At 40.8% G+C, this 17,056-nt stretch overlaps 1 protein-coding gene across 6 annotated transcripts; it reads left to right on the top strand.

The window, feature by feature from the left end:
• Positions 1–70: 70 nt before the first annotated feature.
• On the top strand, positions 71–16,871 carry ubn2a (ubinuclein 2a). 6 transcript variants are annotated; one of them, XM_082189901.1, is made up of 17 exons: positions 71–694; positions 2,283–2,399; positions 2,497–2,598; positions 2,904–3,032; positions 4,296–4,396; positions 4,571–5,087; positions 5,852–5,922; positions 6,010–6,139; positions 7,080–7,189; positions 7,338–7,448; positions 7,575–7,715; positions 7,795–7,842; positions 9,541–9,586; positions 9,715–11,031; positions 12,700–12,922; positions 13,165–13,233; positions 15,421–16,871. In XM_082189901.1, the coding sequence occupies exons 1-17, from the start codon at positions 392–394 to the stop codon at positions 15,465–15,467; spliced, it is 3,582 nt and encodes a 1,193-aa protein (XP_082046027.1). In that variant the 5' UTR covers positions 71–391; the 3' UTR covers positions 15,468–16,871. The 6 variants fall into 6 exon arrangements, with proteins under 6 accessions (XP_082046027.1, XP_082046031.1, XP_082046028.1 ...); XM_082189902.1 differs by having other exon boundaries at positions 74–694; positions 12,715–12,922; XM_082189905.1 differs by lacking the exon at positions 2,497–2,598.
• The last annotated feature ends 185 nt before the right edge of the window (positions 16,872–17,056 follow it).

The raw sequence follows: 17,056 nt of genomic DNA on the forward strand, positions 1-17,056 counted from the left end.
CGCCTCTGATTGGACGAGCCGCTGCCGTCGGCGTCCTCTGATTGGCCACCACGACCTCTCCGTCGTGCACACTGTTTCCGGTGTCCGTGTGCGCGCAGGCTCAGTTCGCTCGTCTCCGCTCTTTTATTTACTCTCTCTCATCTAAGATGGCTGTTCGGAGCTCCTGAGTCCCCCGAGCGTAGCGACCGAGGATGCTTGCGCCTCCAAAATCAACTTTCATCCGGCCATCCCTTCCCATGCGCATCCCGTAAGGTGTGGAGGGGACTCTAGCATCAGTACAGCCTCCGAGCGCCCTTTCCATCCGCCTTGAAGCTCTTTAAATCAAGTTGTTTGGCGAAGTCAAGCCCCGCCACTGAGAGTGAGTGAGTGTCCAAGAGCACTGAACATCCAAATGGCCGAACCGAGAAAAGTGCAGTTTGTCACCCTGCCGGCCCTGGCCGGTGGTCCCGCCGCGGAGGGCAGGAGACGGCGACTGGAGGAGGACGGGGCCACCGAGATGAGTTTTGACAGAGAGGGCAGGATGAAGATGATGGGGACCGGGGTGACGACAGCGGGTGACCGCGAGGCTTTGATCGGGAAGAGAGACAGCGAGGAGCCCAAAGGGAAGACAGTACGCCTAAACCTGTGTCTGTCCGAGCCAAACGAGCAGTGTTCGGCCGAGTTCAACTACAGCGAGCTCATCCAGTCTCAACAGGTACGATAACTATCCGGATCACTTTAGGAAAGAGTATGCCGACTAACCTTTCCTTGTTATTATAAAGACACCGCTTGTTTGTTTGTTTTTTGCTGAGTTTGCTTATGCGTTAGCCTGTTAGCTGAGGAGTTCCAAAATAAAGTCCTCTTCAGGGGATCTCCGTCTAAATGGCAAGTGTGACATATGCTATGAGCGAGTGTGGAGTGCGTTTAATTTAGGAATGGTCTCTATCCTTTTTGCTTATAAACTTTGGAGCACTTTGTTGAGTATGTGACCTTTGTGGCCCCCGGCCCCCTCTAAGCCCAAATGGAGATAAAGGAGAGCTGAATTGCTGCTAACTTAATTCATTGGCTGTCCATGTTACTTTGTAAACCTGATCTTTGACGTATGTCAAGACATTTTTGTGATAATTAAAAAAGTTTTGCAAATAAATAAATGAACGTCACGTTTGAGAAATCTAATAAAAAGGACTTGTGTTAGACTATATATTGGTCTTTTAAAAATATATTATTTGTTCAACATGAAGTGGGTCACCACCTCATGGGTGCCACCATATTGAGATCACATGACCAGCAATGCAATTTTTAGTTTCTACTAATTATATCAATGATACTACTAATTATATCAATGATACTACTACTACACAACATGATAGTGAAGTCAACGGCAACACCATTTCAAATAGAATCTGTTTATTGCAAGTAATTATATCATCTGCCACTTTAATTGTTTGAGCTCTTTAAAATCTGGTGCATTGTGATTGGCTGTCTTTCTTTATTGTTCGTTGTCCTGAAAGTAATTCCAGCAATTTAATTCCTCTGTCGTTAACGTTATAGCTGTGGACTTAATTCTCATAGAATTAGAACTATTATTAAAACTTTATAGTTATTGTTAGCTGATAACCGATATTTTGGCTAATAAATCTAAATACAAATCCACATTTTTATATAATTTTTGAGAGCCTGATTACAAAATCAAAAGTCTCACCATTAAAAGCCATGTCCCAAGCGCATGTTCTCATTATAATTTTATGTAGCCTATTGAAGTTATTCCAATCATATTTCAAGCAATTCAAAACCATCACAGCAAACAGTGCATATCTGAAGTGTGTCAGCTTAAGGAAATAATCCATGATTTATCAGCTTTAATAAATCAGGCAAATGTTCTTATCGGGCCGATAACGATTAAAAATAAACACATATCGGCCGATATTGAAATGGTGTCCGATATATCGCGCACCCCTAGTTATTGTCCTTGGTCCACCCCAAAATAAAAATTCTGTCATTTCACTCACCCAAAAGAAGATATTTTAAAGAAAGTTAATAATCAAACAGTTTTCATTCCTATTTACTTCTATTGAATGGACAGAAAATAAAATGGAATTCGATGGGATCCGAAACTGTATGGATTTTCATTTTTGGTGAACTATTCCTTTAAGTGTAAATGGAAAAATAACATGTCCAACATCGCAATCATCAGTGCAATGAAGAATGATGTTGATACAGAATGTATTGTACACATGCTGATCCACTAATCCGAAGAGGAAAAATAAATGGCTTAATATGGCTCACACGTTTTCCCTCCACAGGCCAAGAAGAATCCACCAAGTTCCAAGTCTTCCCTGGATCTGAATAATCCCTTTACTGATGATGAGAGAGAACGTCTGGAGGTCGAGGCACTGGCCAAAAAGTTTGAAAGCAAATACGTAAGTGTTTCTCTATGATTTTTAAGTTGCATTTTAAAAATCTGTGGGCACCCAAATGCCAAGTGTCACGTTGCCGCTACCGCTGACGTCCTTACAGGGTAACGCAGGGAAAAAGAGGCGGAAAGATCGGATGCAGGATTTGATTGACATTGGCTTCGGCTATGATGAGAGTGACCCCTTCATAGACAACTCGGAAGCTGTGAGTGGGCACTTGCCATGGCAACAGACAGACATCACTATGGAGATGATCGATTGGCATATAACATGCTGTTTACCAACTCTGGCTCATTGCTCTCTGAACTTTAAGGGTGTTTTTCATTCATACTCATGTCAGTGATGGATAGATATATTTAGATTTATGTTATTGATATATTTGAAACGTGTGGTTGTGGAGTTGTTTTTTTTTGCATGTTCTGACATCATAGCGGCCTTCAGCTTTGACCTAACCTCAGCCAAAAAAACAGCATAACACCTCTGTAAATCACTGTGTCTTCTTCCTGTCAGTATGATGAGCTTGTACCAGCCTCCCTGAGCACCAAGCTTGGCGGATTCTACATTAATACGGGTACTTTGCAGTTCAGAGCTGCCTCTGAATCTGAGGGAGAGGACGGGGGAAAAGCCGAAAAATCCAGGGTGAGTTTCCTTCGTTTTTGCCAAGTGACCCCATGTCCAACTGGTTATAAATATCCGTCTCGACTCTCGGGTGATCCGATCAGAAGTGGTCAGTTGAGACAGATTGTCATTTACAACAGGTTTAATCATGCATCTCCAGTGTATCTCGTTTGACCACTTGTGAGCAGATGATCTCTGATTTACATAACGTACGTATGCTATACAAAAGCACAAAAATTGGCATACTGTTGCTCCCAAATAGTACAATTTAATCTCACAGCAAAACATGATATTTTAAGCAGAATGCTCATAGTGTTCAGATATCAGTGCTTTACATCATGTTCCAGTTTTCCAAATCAGATCCGATTAAGGAGCAAAAACCCGTGGTCACATTTGACTACCTTTAAATATGGTTTGAGTGATCAGATCACAAAACAATTTGGACTCCATTTACACATCTATTTATAATATCTGTCTCGACTGACCACCTATGAACAGATCACCACAGACGGATGTTGTAACTATCTGAAAACAGCGTCACTAAATGTTATATAGACCTGTTACACAAACATTTAAAATTCTGTCATCATTTACTCACCCTCATGTTGTTTCAAACCCATAAGACTTTCATTCGTCTTTGAAACACTAATTAAGATATTTTTAATGAAGCCTGAGAGATTACTACCCCTCCATTGAAAGTCCACGCATGTAAATCTTTATAAAGAGATTGTAAAAGTATTCCAATTGAAAAAAGCAGTTTAGTACAAGTCTTTTGAAAAGACTTGATTGCTTTAAATGATGCACAGATTTAATATAAGCTTTTATTCACACGTATAATCGTTGAGCAAAGCATATACGACATACGCTCGTATGCACATGGCAAACACAGAAGCTCAACTGGGCTTGCTTGATGCCATTTCTGATGCCAGAACTTTAAATCTTTGGTTGAACTATCACTTTTACACTGTGTCTACACCAGACGTGATCTGCGCTACACGACAAAAGCAAATAGAGCCCATTATAATCAGTGTTGCTGTCTACTCTGGAAGCGACACGACACCACAAATTCCCCGTGGTAAACTGATGCCCCGTTCTATCTTTGACGTACTTCCAAGTGCTCGCGCAACTTCTGATACGAATTACAAATGGATTTGCAACGGTCGCTTTGTTGTGTCCGGTGTGGACAGCCTCTAGCTGTTGTAGACCTTGTGTTTCATAAGACCCCACTTTTGACGTGTGTCTTGGAATATAGTTGTAGGACTGATGATTGTTTTTTGATTGTAGATGAGAGATGGAGAGGAACCACTGATAAAAAGAAGGAAGAAGAAAGATGGAACCAGCTTAGAGGAGAAAAAACCCAGAAAGAATAAAGTAGCCAAACAAGGGTGAGTAAAAAGGGCTTTTGTAAATCTGGAACTAGTAGTTCTATAAACAAGTAGTTTTATAAAACAGCTACTTGTATAAATCTTTTTGATTTTCAAGTAAGCCATTAGTAGACTGATTCTTTAAAAAGTTACTTATTATGAATGCAGTTTTTATGGCCTTATATTACCTTACAGAGTGTCTAGTCTGAGCCTTCATCGTCCTGAGAAGAAGAAGAGGAAGAAACTGATGAAGGATTCGCTCTGTCTGGCTGCAATGCTCCGCCGTTTCACGCGAGAGAAGGAAGAGATGCGGAAACTAGATCTCAGTGCATCTCACTTGGTCACTGGTCTTACCAGCACTCCCAACTCCAACAACCTACTGCAGAACTCCCATCTCCACAGCAATGCCAACAACAGTGACCTTTCGCTAGCCGACCTGACGGCCGACCCTGCCATGATGTCACTGCTTAATTCAGCCAATGAAAGCGAGCTTCAGGATATCATGCGTGACCTGGACTTTAGTTTTTTGGATGCAGGATCTCAGATGCCCCCATCAGGCAGGGAGAACGGGCAGGTTGTGTTGGGTTCATCATCTGGGCACAAGATTGGCGCAGGGGGACTGAATCGAGGGCAGGCCGGTCTCATCTCTTTTCCACCTCTCCCCGATGGACTTCCAGCCCCCTTGATCAAGCGCATAGAGGACCTACGAGCTGTGAGTGCCATTTGGGTTATTTTTCTATGGCACTCGTTTTAGTTAAATGGGGTCATATGAAAAATTGTATTCTTTTGAAATAAGTTGAAAACATATTGAGTCCATAAGAAAAACCCATATACTGATACCACGCTGAAAAAACAGCATGTGTGTCTCTAATGTTAGGTGACTGAGGTTTATTTTTACCAAGATCCCTGATGATTCAGTCTGATCTTGTCAGTTTTAGCAGAGCATTTCAGCACAGCCTGTTTTGTGAATCTCTCACAATGTAATGCAGGATTTGCAGAGAGACTGCTATTGAAGGAAAGGTCAGTTCAAACTATATTGGAAATAACTGCAAACCCACAGCCCAAGTGTGAGCAGAACAATGTAGGCGCGTGTACATGGAAGCCTTAGAAATTATATAATTTTGCTATCATAAGTACACCTGAAAGGGAAAAATGTGAATAAAATATTTGAAATTAACTCTTTAATAGCATCAGAAGTTTATAATCCGTCCCAGCCTGTTTTGTGAGCAGATAAATGTATGAGAAAAGGCAACTGAATATTTTTTTTGTCATGGCTGCCAGTTATAAACTGCAGTTATAAACTTAAAATGTTATGCGTTAGCCTATATGTTTTCACTGGATGTCAATGCATAGAGAGCAAGAGAGCAAATAATACTCCCACAAACCCACTTTTAAAAACACTTCAGAGACCATTTTTTAAATACCATTTTCCTGCACAACCTGATGTTTTTTTTTTATTATTTCTTTTTTACTCAGGCATCGAGGCAATTTGATCAAGAAGGCAGAAAGAAGTTCTTCACACTGGATATGAATAATATCTTGCTCGAGTAAGTAAAATCTCAGCATGTTCTCATTCAGCTGTTGTCCTCAAAAGTCCATTGTTTCTAGTTGTTGATCGTTTCCTTCTCATTCAGTATTGAGCTGCAGGTTCAGGAGCAACCGGCAAACGTGCGTTCAGATGTGTACTCTCACCTGGAGGCCTTTGTGCCCTGTAACAAGGAGGCGCTACTCAAACGACTCAAGAAACTCAGCCTCAACATACAGGTACAGGACTATACTATACCTATAGATGTGAGTCTAAAACCAGAATGGTATTTGTTGCTTTCTCACAAATGATAATTATACAAATAGCGTTGGAGTAGCTAAAGGCCCTGACACACAAAGCCGACGTAAAAGAAACCGCGGCGATGAAAGCTGACTGTTGTTGCTTCGTGTCGGCTGCATCTCTTGAACACATCTCTTGAGCTTGAACACACTAAAAGGACTACAGGTGACTGTCAACTAGCACATGCGTTCTGCGCCTGCGTGTACGGAAATAACTGTGTACACCAAGGGGTGCTGATTCAACATGCCAAACCCCCCAAACGAGGTCCGACTATTGCTGATGGTGCGGAACATGCCACAAAAATAGTCGGCTTGGTGTGTCAGGGCCTTAAAGGGATAGTTCACCAAAATGAAAATTTGCTGTTAATTTACTCGCCCTCAGGCAATCCAAGATGTAGTTGTCTTCTCTTTTTCTTCAGTTGAACAGTAAAGAAGTGCGATACATTGAGGTTTTATGATGCGTAACGACCGGTGTGTGCAAGAATCTGAACATTATTTTCAGCATCATTACCTGTAATAAAACGGGAGCGCGTGCTTCCTGTTGCATAATGACGTATGTGCGGGAACTCAAACATTGGGAATCTGTGAAAAGTCAATCTTCCCGATTGAAATTGCGCAGGCGAACGTAATCGTAATTTTTATATAGGTTGCGACATCCAGGATAAGCACAAGGAAGTACTTTTTGATTGACTATACAACACGGGATTCCTCCCTCCCTCCAGCGTCAGCTCACGTGCGAGTTTGCTCCTGAAACTTGACTAGTTTAACTGCTTTAAAATATGTGTAGCTTGTAGCAGGAAGACTGGTAAGACAGGCTATAGTTTCAGAATAACTTCCCCAACACTGGATACAACTCTGTCTTTTTTTTCCACTTCTGCAGGATGACCGTCTGCGCACACCCTTGTTAAAGCTCAAACTGGCTGTGTGCAGCGTGATGCCAGAACAGATCGCCAGATATAACATGGATTGCATGGCAAAAGTTGCGGCTAAGTAAGTCTTAAACTTTCCCAAATTCCTGCCTCTTTCTGCTTTCATGATTTGCTTGTGTAGATTTGTGGAAGAGACTGTGAAGAAGGGCAAATGGATAGTGTAGATGTATAGAGAATTTAAATAACTAAATTCACTGTGTGTATTACAGGCAGCAAATAGAAGATGGAGAGAAGAATGGATCCGAGGATGACGATGAAGAGAAACCAGGAAAGAGGGTGATGGGACCAAGGAAGAAGTTCATATGGGATGACAAACTCAGGTTTGAACTTTTACAAGATAAAATCATTAATAATGAAGCAGAGCAGACATTAACGCCACTAATAGGCTGACAGTGGCAGAAATTGAGGTACCCTATAAACTTCCTTATGCCTCTTGGTTTTGCCAGGACTCTGTTGTGTAACCTGGTGCGTGTGAAGCTGAGCTGTTATGAGCTAGAGCAGTGCTCTCTGTCTGTGGAGGACTATCTGAAAGCCTTCATGGAGAATGAAGTCAAGCCTCTCTGGCCCAAAGGCTGGATGCAGACCAGGTGTGTGTCTGACTGTGTGCTGGCGTTACCTTCTGCTGGAAAAATATCCTGTCATTTAAAATTTCTCTGTCTTTTTCAGGATGCTTTTTAAGGAGAGTCGTGCGGTACACGGTCATCTCACTGGCCTGTAAGTACATCAACCTTTTCATATATATTTTGCACTATTTGCAATCCAAATAGAACCTACATTTGGATTAAAGTGGCGACAGCTTATTCAATCACCCATCTTACTCTACTCCCATCTACTCTTGCTCTAAACTTCATTTTTTGCACAGGACTTATATAAAGGGCATCTTCCTGGTGTATTAAAAAAACATGTAATACATGTGTGCCAATTGTAATACTAGTAATTTACGAACTTTGCCTCCAAATATTGGAAATGTTTCATGACTTGTTTCTTTTTCCTGGTTGGTTTATAAAAATTTGAATGAAATGCGGCAAAATAAGACCCCACATGATGGGATTGTGCATTAGTAAATAGTTTCTACTCATTTTAGTTTTTCTCAATTTACCCATTGAAAAGACAAAGATTTCTAATGATTTGTTTAGAAGTTATATTTCTAGCGCCCGATGTTATAGATGTTCTTCTAATTTCGGTTGATGGGATACATCCTGAAGTATAAATAGGGTGTGTGAGTGGTCTCTCATGTCTGCTTGCCTAGAGGACAACATATTTAACCTCATCTTAGTCCATAGAGACATCCCTTGAACTTAATTTGGTGCTTTTCTATGGAAATGTTGGTTTGAGGGCAAATGTGCTTAATTGTTTTATAATTAGTGTCACAATACAAAAATTATCCTAAAGGTCCTAAAATAGGCTTCATGGGATTTCGTGGAGAATCTCTCTTTTAAGCACTGTTCACAGCAAAACGAATGTTCGGCAATCGGCATAAAAGATCTGTCCAATTTTTGCATGCTAGTTGTCTCTCCAGACCTAAAACGGCAGACAGGCTGAATGAAAATCCAAATTTACTCTCTAACGTTAGGTGGCGCTTATGGGAGAAAAAAACAGAAATACCCTGGTACACAAAGCACTGCTCAACTTTCTGACACCCGCTTGTTATGGAGAAGAAAGGCAGTCAAATAGTATTTAAATTTTTTCAAACAGCCGTTCAGAAAGAGAGCATCTGCTACTCTCTGTCGCTTAGCAAAATAGTCTGTCCTTGATCCCACTTTGTAGAGGTCTGCATAGGATTGATTTTTTTTGTGCAAGATTTTGTGCTTTCCATTGCTGTTGCATACAACCGAAAAACCCTGAGAATATCCTACCCTGCACCTGTAAACCTTTTATTTTTATTGCACAGTAGATGAGTGTACCTTAAAACATTACATATATTTGAGTAACCTTTATTTTTAGATATAATTTTTTTTTCCTACGAGTCTTTTTTTTTTTTTTTTTTTTTTTTTTCACAATCTGTTTCTTCCTTCCCACACCCGCACTCAGCAATTCAAAAGTTGTCCCGTGCCACACAGTTGCGTCGGGTCTCACGAGAATGCAGATCTCTATCACCAGTCGTAGTTTTATTTAACAGTGGCAGCTCTGGGTATATGACCAAAAGCGCAAATCTTGGTTGGCCAGTTTTATTTGCAGTGCGATGGAAAAGAGGGAACCACCAGTCCGTTAAAAAATCAGTCACATCATGCAAAAGCAATGCAAATGTTTGTGGTGGTCTGAACAGATGCATTAACATTCAAATTGCAGTGTTTATAGCACAGAATATTTGTCTTGATGTAGACAGGCCTTTAAACTAATCCAATAATGTTGAATAGTTTTTAATGCCTCATTGTGATTTTTATTTTTATTTATTTTTTATTTTTTTAACAGTGGCAAGAAAAGAATTGTTCCAACCCCAAAAGCTGCCAAAATGACGGTATTCAAAGTTAACTACACCATTATGTCCATGTACTCAAATTCAACAGCTTTATATGTCCTCCAGTTGACTATGATGAGATTTGTAAGATCTGTATTTTCTGTCGTTCTACCCATGATCTGCTCCAGGACGTGGGCTGGACTCAGAGGCCTGCTCCAGGTGTTGGATCCACATCTGCCTCGCCTGCCTTACCTGCCCCAGGGTGCAGACCGCCCTCCTCTCCCTCTGAACCCATCTGCCTCTCGGATTCACTGGACGAGGATCTGGCGGCAAACTCTCTGGACTCCATTTCCAAGGCTCTCGCTCTCCTCAGTAATGCTGCCAAGGGCCTGACGCCAAACAACGGCGTTCCCGCCGCCTCTTCTCCCGGTGTCCTCGGATCCTCAACTGGAGTCAGCCACTACTCTTCTCCTCTGTCACATTCCACCCTTTCAGGAAAAATGGAGCCTTCTGGTATCTCCCTGGTGAATATGAGCAGTCTATCTACCTCTCCTTCCCTCTCCTCTCCTCTCACTTCTTCTCCTTCAGCTTCCATGCGAGGCGAGACCTTTGGGATGCTAAAGAACGGCGGGCCCGTGCAGAGACACTTGGGAACACCAACTCACAGAGCTGGCATTTCAGGAATGAACACAGCACAGTCTGCAAAACCCCGTCCACCCCCTACCGCCTCGCCCCTCTTACCTCCTCAGCAGAGGTCATTTGGGACAATGGGAGTGAAGCTAGTTCAGACTCCGTCTCCCGTTGGACAAGCGAAAAACTGTGCTAACAAATCCGGTGGCGGTACTGTGGTTTCCCTGCAGTCTCGTATGAACGCTCATCCCTCACAGATGAGCCCTCAGCAGTCTCCTTCTCCGACTCCTTCCTCTCCTTCCATCCTGCTGTCACAGACCAAGACGACCTCTATCCCACACAACCAGTCAAACTTCATCACGCCCATGCAGGCCACGCTTACGAAGTCTTCCCACAGTAGCAGCTCTCCCATCATCAAACTCACACCGCGACCCCCTGCTCCTACTCCTCCTCCTTCGTCCTCACCCTCTCCTTCATCAACTCCTTCTCTTGCCCACTCCAGACCTCAAATTATCCCCAGCTCACACCAGTACAGCCCCAAGAGCCCGGCCTTCAGGCCGCCGTTTACCGCGCAAGGAACTGGAATCGGATCCGGAGTCAAATCAGGATCAGGACAAGCCAGTTACAGTTTTGTAAGTGGACACAAAACCTCCAGTCCATCTGGTGGTGGAGCAAACAACACCATCACCACCGCGATGGCCACTCCCATGTCTGCAGGGTGCCAGAACAGTAGCCCCTCCCCTTTAACGGTACCAGCCAATCACAGCCAGCGGCAGAGGCCAGTGGGAGGGACCAGTCAGAGTGCCAAGTCTTCAACGAGTCGGGCAGCTGCCATGACCCTGTCCTCTTCTCCTGTCTCCTCTCATCTGTCACAGGTGAGTCCAGCAGCCTCAGTCACTCCAAACCTGCGCATGCTAAATGTCGAGTCATGCTAAACCTGTTTCTGCAGTTGCTAGCTGTCAGTGCTAGCACTTTACATTATGCATTTGGCAGCTGTTTTTATGCAAAGCGCCTTCAGTAGTTGGTCGCTTAGTAGATCAGTATATGTGTTCCCTGAGAATCGAAATCTGTTACTTAGGCATTGTTAGTACCATGCTTTATTCATTTTTTTTTTTTTACATTTTTTTAAGCTGCTTTTAAAGTGTAAAAGATTTAATATTATAGATTCGATATTGCAATTAATTGTGACATTGTGAAGTGTTTTATCTGCCATTTTTCTTTAAAGAAAGAAATTTAGGACCGTAACTCAAAGTATTCAAGATATTTTAATATCCGTCTAGATTCTCATTCTTTTGGAATCTTCATTTTCAAGGCCCTACAGGATACGGTTCAGTCCCACAGATATGGGGATCTCAGCGCAGCTCCATGTTCAAAGTTCAATGAATTTTACTCATTTTCAGTGATCGAAAACCAAGTGTGGTTCACTGTGCAAACAGCTGATACTTATTGCATTTAAAGAGGAATGTCTGAAGATTAAATAATGTTTAAACTAGAAATGTATCTTGTTTCCCTCTATCAAAATAATTGCATTAAAACTAATCTGAGTACCAAAAATGCACATTAACCTTCTCTCAAAAGTGTATTTTGAATCAGTTTCCGGGATATTTGAAAGATATTTTGTTTATTTTAACAGCTTCTGAAAATTCAGAGTTCAAATATGCAGTATCATAACTACATGTTACCACATTAACATCCCTATATCAGTCAGATTAAAAATGAAGATTCCAAAAGAAAAGTTTCATAAGAACAAGAATGTACCTCATTCCCGTCTATTTGTTTTCCAGAGATTGTTCTTTAAACACAATAACTATGGTTCTTGACCAGTGAAAATGGGTAAAATTCAACCATTTGGACATGGAGTCACATTGGGGTCCCAGTGTCTGTAGGACTGAACTATATAGGGCCTTAAAAATGAAGATTCCATAAGAAAAGTTTATTAAGAGTGAGAATCTAGAAGGATATTAAGATATCTTGAATACTTTGAGTTACAGCCATGAGAACTTTAGAAAAAGAATGTGTATGGCACTCAGACAGGAATGTTCTATGTGCAATTGAGCTGATGTTTATAAAAAATGATACATTTCTAGTTTTAACATTATTTGTTCTTTAGATATTCCTCTTTGAAAAGAAAAAAGTATCAGCTGTGTACAAAGTGACCCACATGTGTTTTTTGACCACTGAAAATGTGTATCATTTACTAATGGAGCCACTTTAACATGTTCATATCTCTGGATTGATCCATCGAGAGCCTTTAAAATCAAGATACCAAACAAAATGTTTGTTAAAAACCAAAATATAAAAGGATATTAAGATATCTTTAATAATTCTTGAGTTACAGGCGTGCAAACTCGAGGCAAAAAACACAAGAAGTGTTTCTAAAAATAGTGGATTACTCTGTAAATATACAATCATGACATTTATTATTGACCGAAGATCATTTTGTTTGTGAAAAATGGTTTGCAAATATACTTTCAATTTTTCTATTCAGTTTATTCAGATATCTAAACCTTTTCCCCACCATTACTTTCTAACCCTTAATCAAGGCCTATTTCCCCCAGATGTCTTCATCTTCAGGAAGTAACCTCTTGGGCTCGGTGCCCCCCTCCCTCCCCCTGGGTTTTGGGATGCTCGGGGGTCTAGTGCCTGTTTCTTTACCCTTCCAGTTCCCATCGCTCCTCAACTTCAACCCCACAGGCCCTGGAGGTTCTGGCTGCAGCAACATGGGGTCTTCACCCGCTACCAACTCAGGATACACCCTGGCCCAGAGTGAGTGTGTGCGCGCTCACGTTTGCTGTGCTTCTGTGTCCCGTGGATCCTGTTTGCCTGTGTTTGTGTTATGTGGCTAGAATTTTTCTGTCTCCCTAATCTGTTTCTTCAATTGTCCTTCTTTTCTTCCTCTTTCTCCACATCACATCCTGTTTTGGTGCTGCATTTCTGCCATCTCATTTGCTCCTGGATTGCTGTGCACTGTGTCCCTGTTTCTTTCCACCTGTCCCGCTGTCCCCCAGATCTGTTTAAGAGTCTGCAGCCAGGGTCTCAGGTTGCTCTACCTCCTCACTTACAGCTTGCTTTCTCAGGTAAACGCTGCAAAAACCCTCCGGCTCACTGTCGCTCTCTCTTGGATTTAAGCTGTTGATGTTGACCCTCCCATTACTTCCCTTTGCCTGTTTTTTGTTTCATTATTATTATTATTATTAAACCCTCTTTATGGGCCGCAACTCTGTTAAAGGGATAGTTCACCCAAAAAAGAAAATTAGCCCATGGTTTACTCACCCTGAAGACATCTTAGGTGTATATGACATTCTTCTTTCAGACGATCACAGTGTTATATTAAAAAAATGTCCTGACTCTTCCAAGCTTTATAATGGCAATGAAGGGCCGTTTATGTTTTGAAGTCCATCAAAGTGCATCTATCCATGATTAAAGTGCTCCACACGGCTCCGGGGGCTTAATAAAGGTTTTCTGAAGTGATGTGTTTGTGTAAGAAAAATATCCATATTTAAAACTTTATCGACTAAAATAACTAGCAGACAGCCTACGCAAGTCGACTTATGCCAAAAGAGTAACACTTGATGATGTATGACGTAGATGTAGGAGTAGCGTTAGCTTAGACGTCTCTCGGGGTTCAAACAAACAGCGCTGGGCAACAAACTCAAGCTCCTCCCACATTTCTCTTTAAAAATTGTCGTTTTAGACTTCTAATTCATGACCGGTGTTTTGTTTTACTCTATCCTCTGAGCTTCCATGTTCATCATTACATCATGTCAGGAGTCACTCTTTCGCCGTAAATCGATGCGTACGGCCGTCTGCCGGAAGCTAGTTATTTTAGTCGATAAAGTTTTAAATATACACAAACGCATCACTTCACTTCAGAAGGCCTTTATTAACCCCCGCAGATCCGTGTGGAGCACTTTTATCATGGATTCTTTTTCAAAACAGAAACAACCATTCACTGCCATTATAAAGCTTGGAAGGGCCAGGATATTTTTTTATATAACTCCGATTGTATTCGCCTGAAAGAAGAAAGTCCTATACACCTAGGATGGCTTGAGGGTGAGTAAATCATGGGCTAATTTTCATTTTTGGGTGAACTATCCCTTTAACACTTTCCCCACCAGTGTTTTAAAAAAGAAAAAGAAATTGCCATCCACCACCAGCGTTTTTGATCATTTTCACAAATTCATGACCCCCAGAATATTTAGTTGTATGAATATCTGAACATGCAATGCATCAAGAGAAAGAACAGAGCCTCTGCTTAAAAAACAAACAAAAAAAACTTTTATTCTAGCTCATGCATTCTTTTTTTTATCAACACTTGAATATGGGTAAGTTTCATTAAACGCAACATTTTGAGCAAAAAGCTGAGAAAATCTATTTTAGATATTTCGTCTGGACCGGATACAGAACGACGATCAAAACACAGATGGAGCAGATAAAGTCCATCAACACCCATAATGGTTTCACAGTCCTATAGCTCGTCCTGTGTCAACATTTCATTCAGTAACATTAGTAACGTGTTTAATGTCGATGATCATGTTATTTTACATATCGCTTGTTTCTGCTTCTTCTTTTACTGTGTTTTGATCTGGAGATTCAGAAGACGTGTAATAGCGCCCCCTACCATATAACAGTAAAAACACGGAAAGCCGGAAATTTCCGTCAGTGGCAGGGAAAGAGTTAACATTAATTGTTTGTTAATGTAAAAAACATAAAAGTGTTTGTTTACACCTGGTCATTTCATGTGTTTTTACTGGTCGAATATGTTAAAATTGTTCCATTTACACTTGGACATAAATGTGTCTGCCAAACAAATATAAATCCGATCTTCAATTCCCGCGCTATATGCACATTTAACAGAGTTCAATTCAATGATAGCAACAGATATATGAGCTGCATTTTATTTATCATCAGCTAATTTCAAAATTAAACACTGGATCATGCATTGTCTGGCTGCTTAGTTTTTTTAAACACTTCAAACTCAACAATTTTCTTTGATTTGATGTAGCCAGTTTTGAATTCCAAACCTATAAATAACAGGCAATCAATTATTTTCTGTCAGATACTTTTTGGTATCAAATCAAACGCATTCTTGCCTTTTATTATCCCGTCTTAAGGCAGAATCCTAAATGTTGCTCAGATTAGCAGCTCTCTGGGTTTTTGGAACTGATCATTTGTTCTAAAATTTTAAAATGCAGATTTTGTTTTTGGCCTGAACTGAAATCTTACTGCAGGATGACCGAAGAGTTTGTCTTGATTTTCTCCAGATGCAAACCAAAGTCAGGGGGGAGACACGAAGAGGAAGTCCCACTGACCACCAGAACCAGAATGTACAAGTGGACAGCGTTGGTGACGGATGTTTTCAGCTGCTCGTGGATCCACACCTCCTGCGCTTTCATTCAGATTAACCCCCCTTCTTCAATTAACCTCATTCTGCTTTTAATTGACCAGTGTTCTGGATGATTGGAGTGAGCCGGGCGCTTTTTAATTTTTTTGTTTGTCGATATGTTTACACAAGACCTTAATCACTGTGGACATAGAGCTAGAAGACGTGAGAGGATTACGAGACAAAGCAACATAATTTCTATTTAAGTTAATGTCGGCTGGAAACGTGCATTCCCGTGTTTATTTTCTTAGTAGATTTTTGTTAAGCTCCTAAAGGGATGTGATAGTCCAACCGTTTCCTTCTACAGACTGTTAGAATAGTAGCTGTTAATAATACATATGGGTAAATTATTTATAATTTTTTGACAGGGACATATTATGATGATGTTTAAGTGTATTAGAATAAAATGGGTATGTATATAAAATATACATAAATATTATGTGATATATTTTCTTTCAAGGTCAGTATGTATGATCTGTGCGTGCAGATGTCTTGCTGTCTTTGGTGCTGCGTATCTCACTGGACCTTGTGAAAGAAAGAAACATTATTTTATGGATGAATGAATCATGTGTGAGAGCTTTTCATAGAGAAAAATGATGAGATTATAGCCTACTTGAACTTTCAGTTTAGTTTTGCTTGATATCAGTACAAGAACTCCCAAGACTTTCAATAAAACGCCTTAGTTTGTAAGTTTGAACAACTATGCAGGACTGTAAATGCTTCAATGCAAAGTAAGCTAATGCTTAGAGCTCCACTTTTAACCATTAGGTGTGTGTGTGTTTTCTGAGTGGAGATTCTTCTGTGTGTTTGGTGGGTTTGTCTTATTCCATCTGTCTAGTCACTTCTGCCCCAATACCTCACTGGACAATTAGTTCTTCCTTCAATGTCTTTGTTCCATTTCATCGTGCGTCATCCCCACTTCTTTCACTAAATCTCCTTCGACATGTCTGGCACGGCTCACCTGCATCTTATGACTGTGTAACAATGAGAAATGGCACCAAAGATGACAGCATTCGCTCAGAGTTGACAAGCAACAGGTCAGGTGTCCGTTTGTGCTCGGTGTAACTCTTTGTTGGCCAGCCTAAATGTGTGGTCTCTGGTCGTCTCTGTGGATGTTGTGATGGACAGACTTTTAAAATGGAATTTTATATATTGCTTTATTTTATTTTCTAAATATGCTGAATTAAGTGGGCATGATTTCAACAGATGCTCACCTTGAAAATTCTTATTTGGGTAGATTATTTTTGTCTTGATTCTGGAATTAAAATGCTGTCATTTTTGTTTGAAGTACAAGCTCTAAAAATTAATTCAATAAAAAAAAACTTTGGCGGAGGTGGTGATAATGTTACTGGCATAACTGAGGACTGCATTAGTTCACAAGGCTTTACATTTTGAGGTAAGCCTTGACTACCAATAACCTTATGAATAAATAGCACGTGTAATAAATGTACATTTGTATTAGTAAACACTGAGGGTCAGCTACATAATTTAAAGCTATAGAAAATTAGTTTATATAC

The sequence above is a fragment of the Leuciscus leuciscus genome (genome assembly GCF_965113295.1).
Source record: "Leuciscus leuciscus genome assembly, chromosome: 14".
NCBI classification, from domain to species: Eukaryota; Metazoa; Chordata; class Actinopteri; order Cypriniformes; family Leuciscidae; genus Leuciscus; species Leuciscus leuciscus.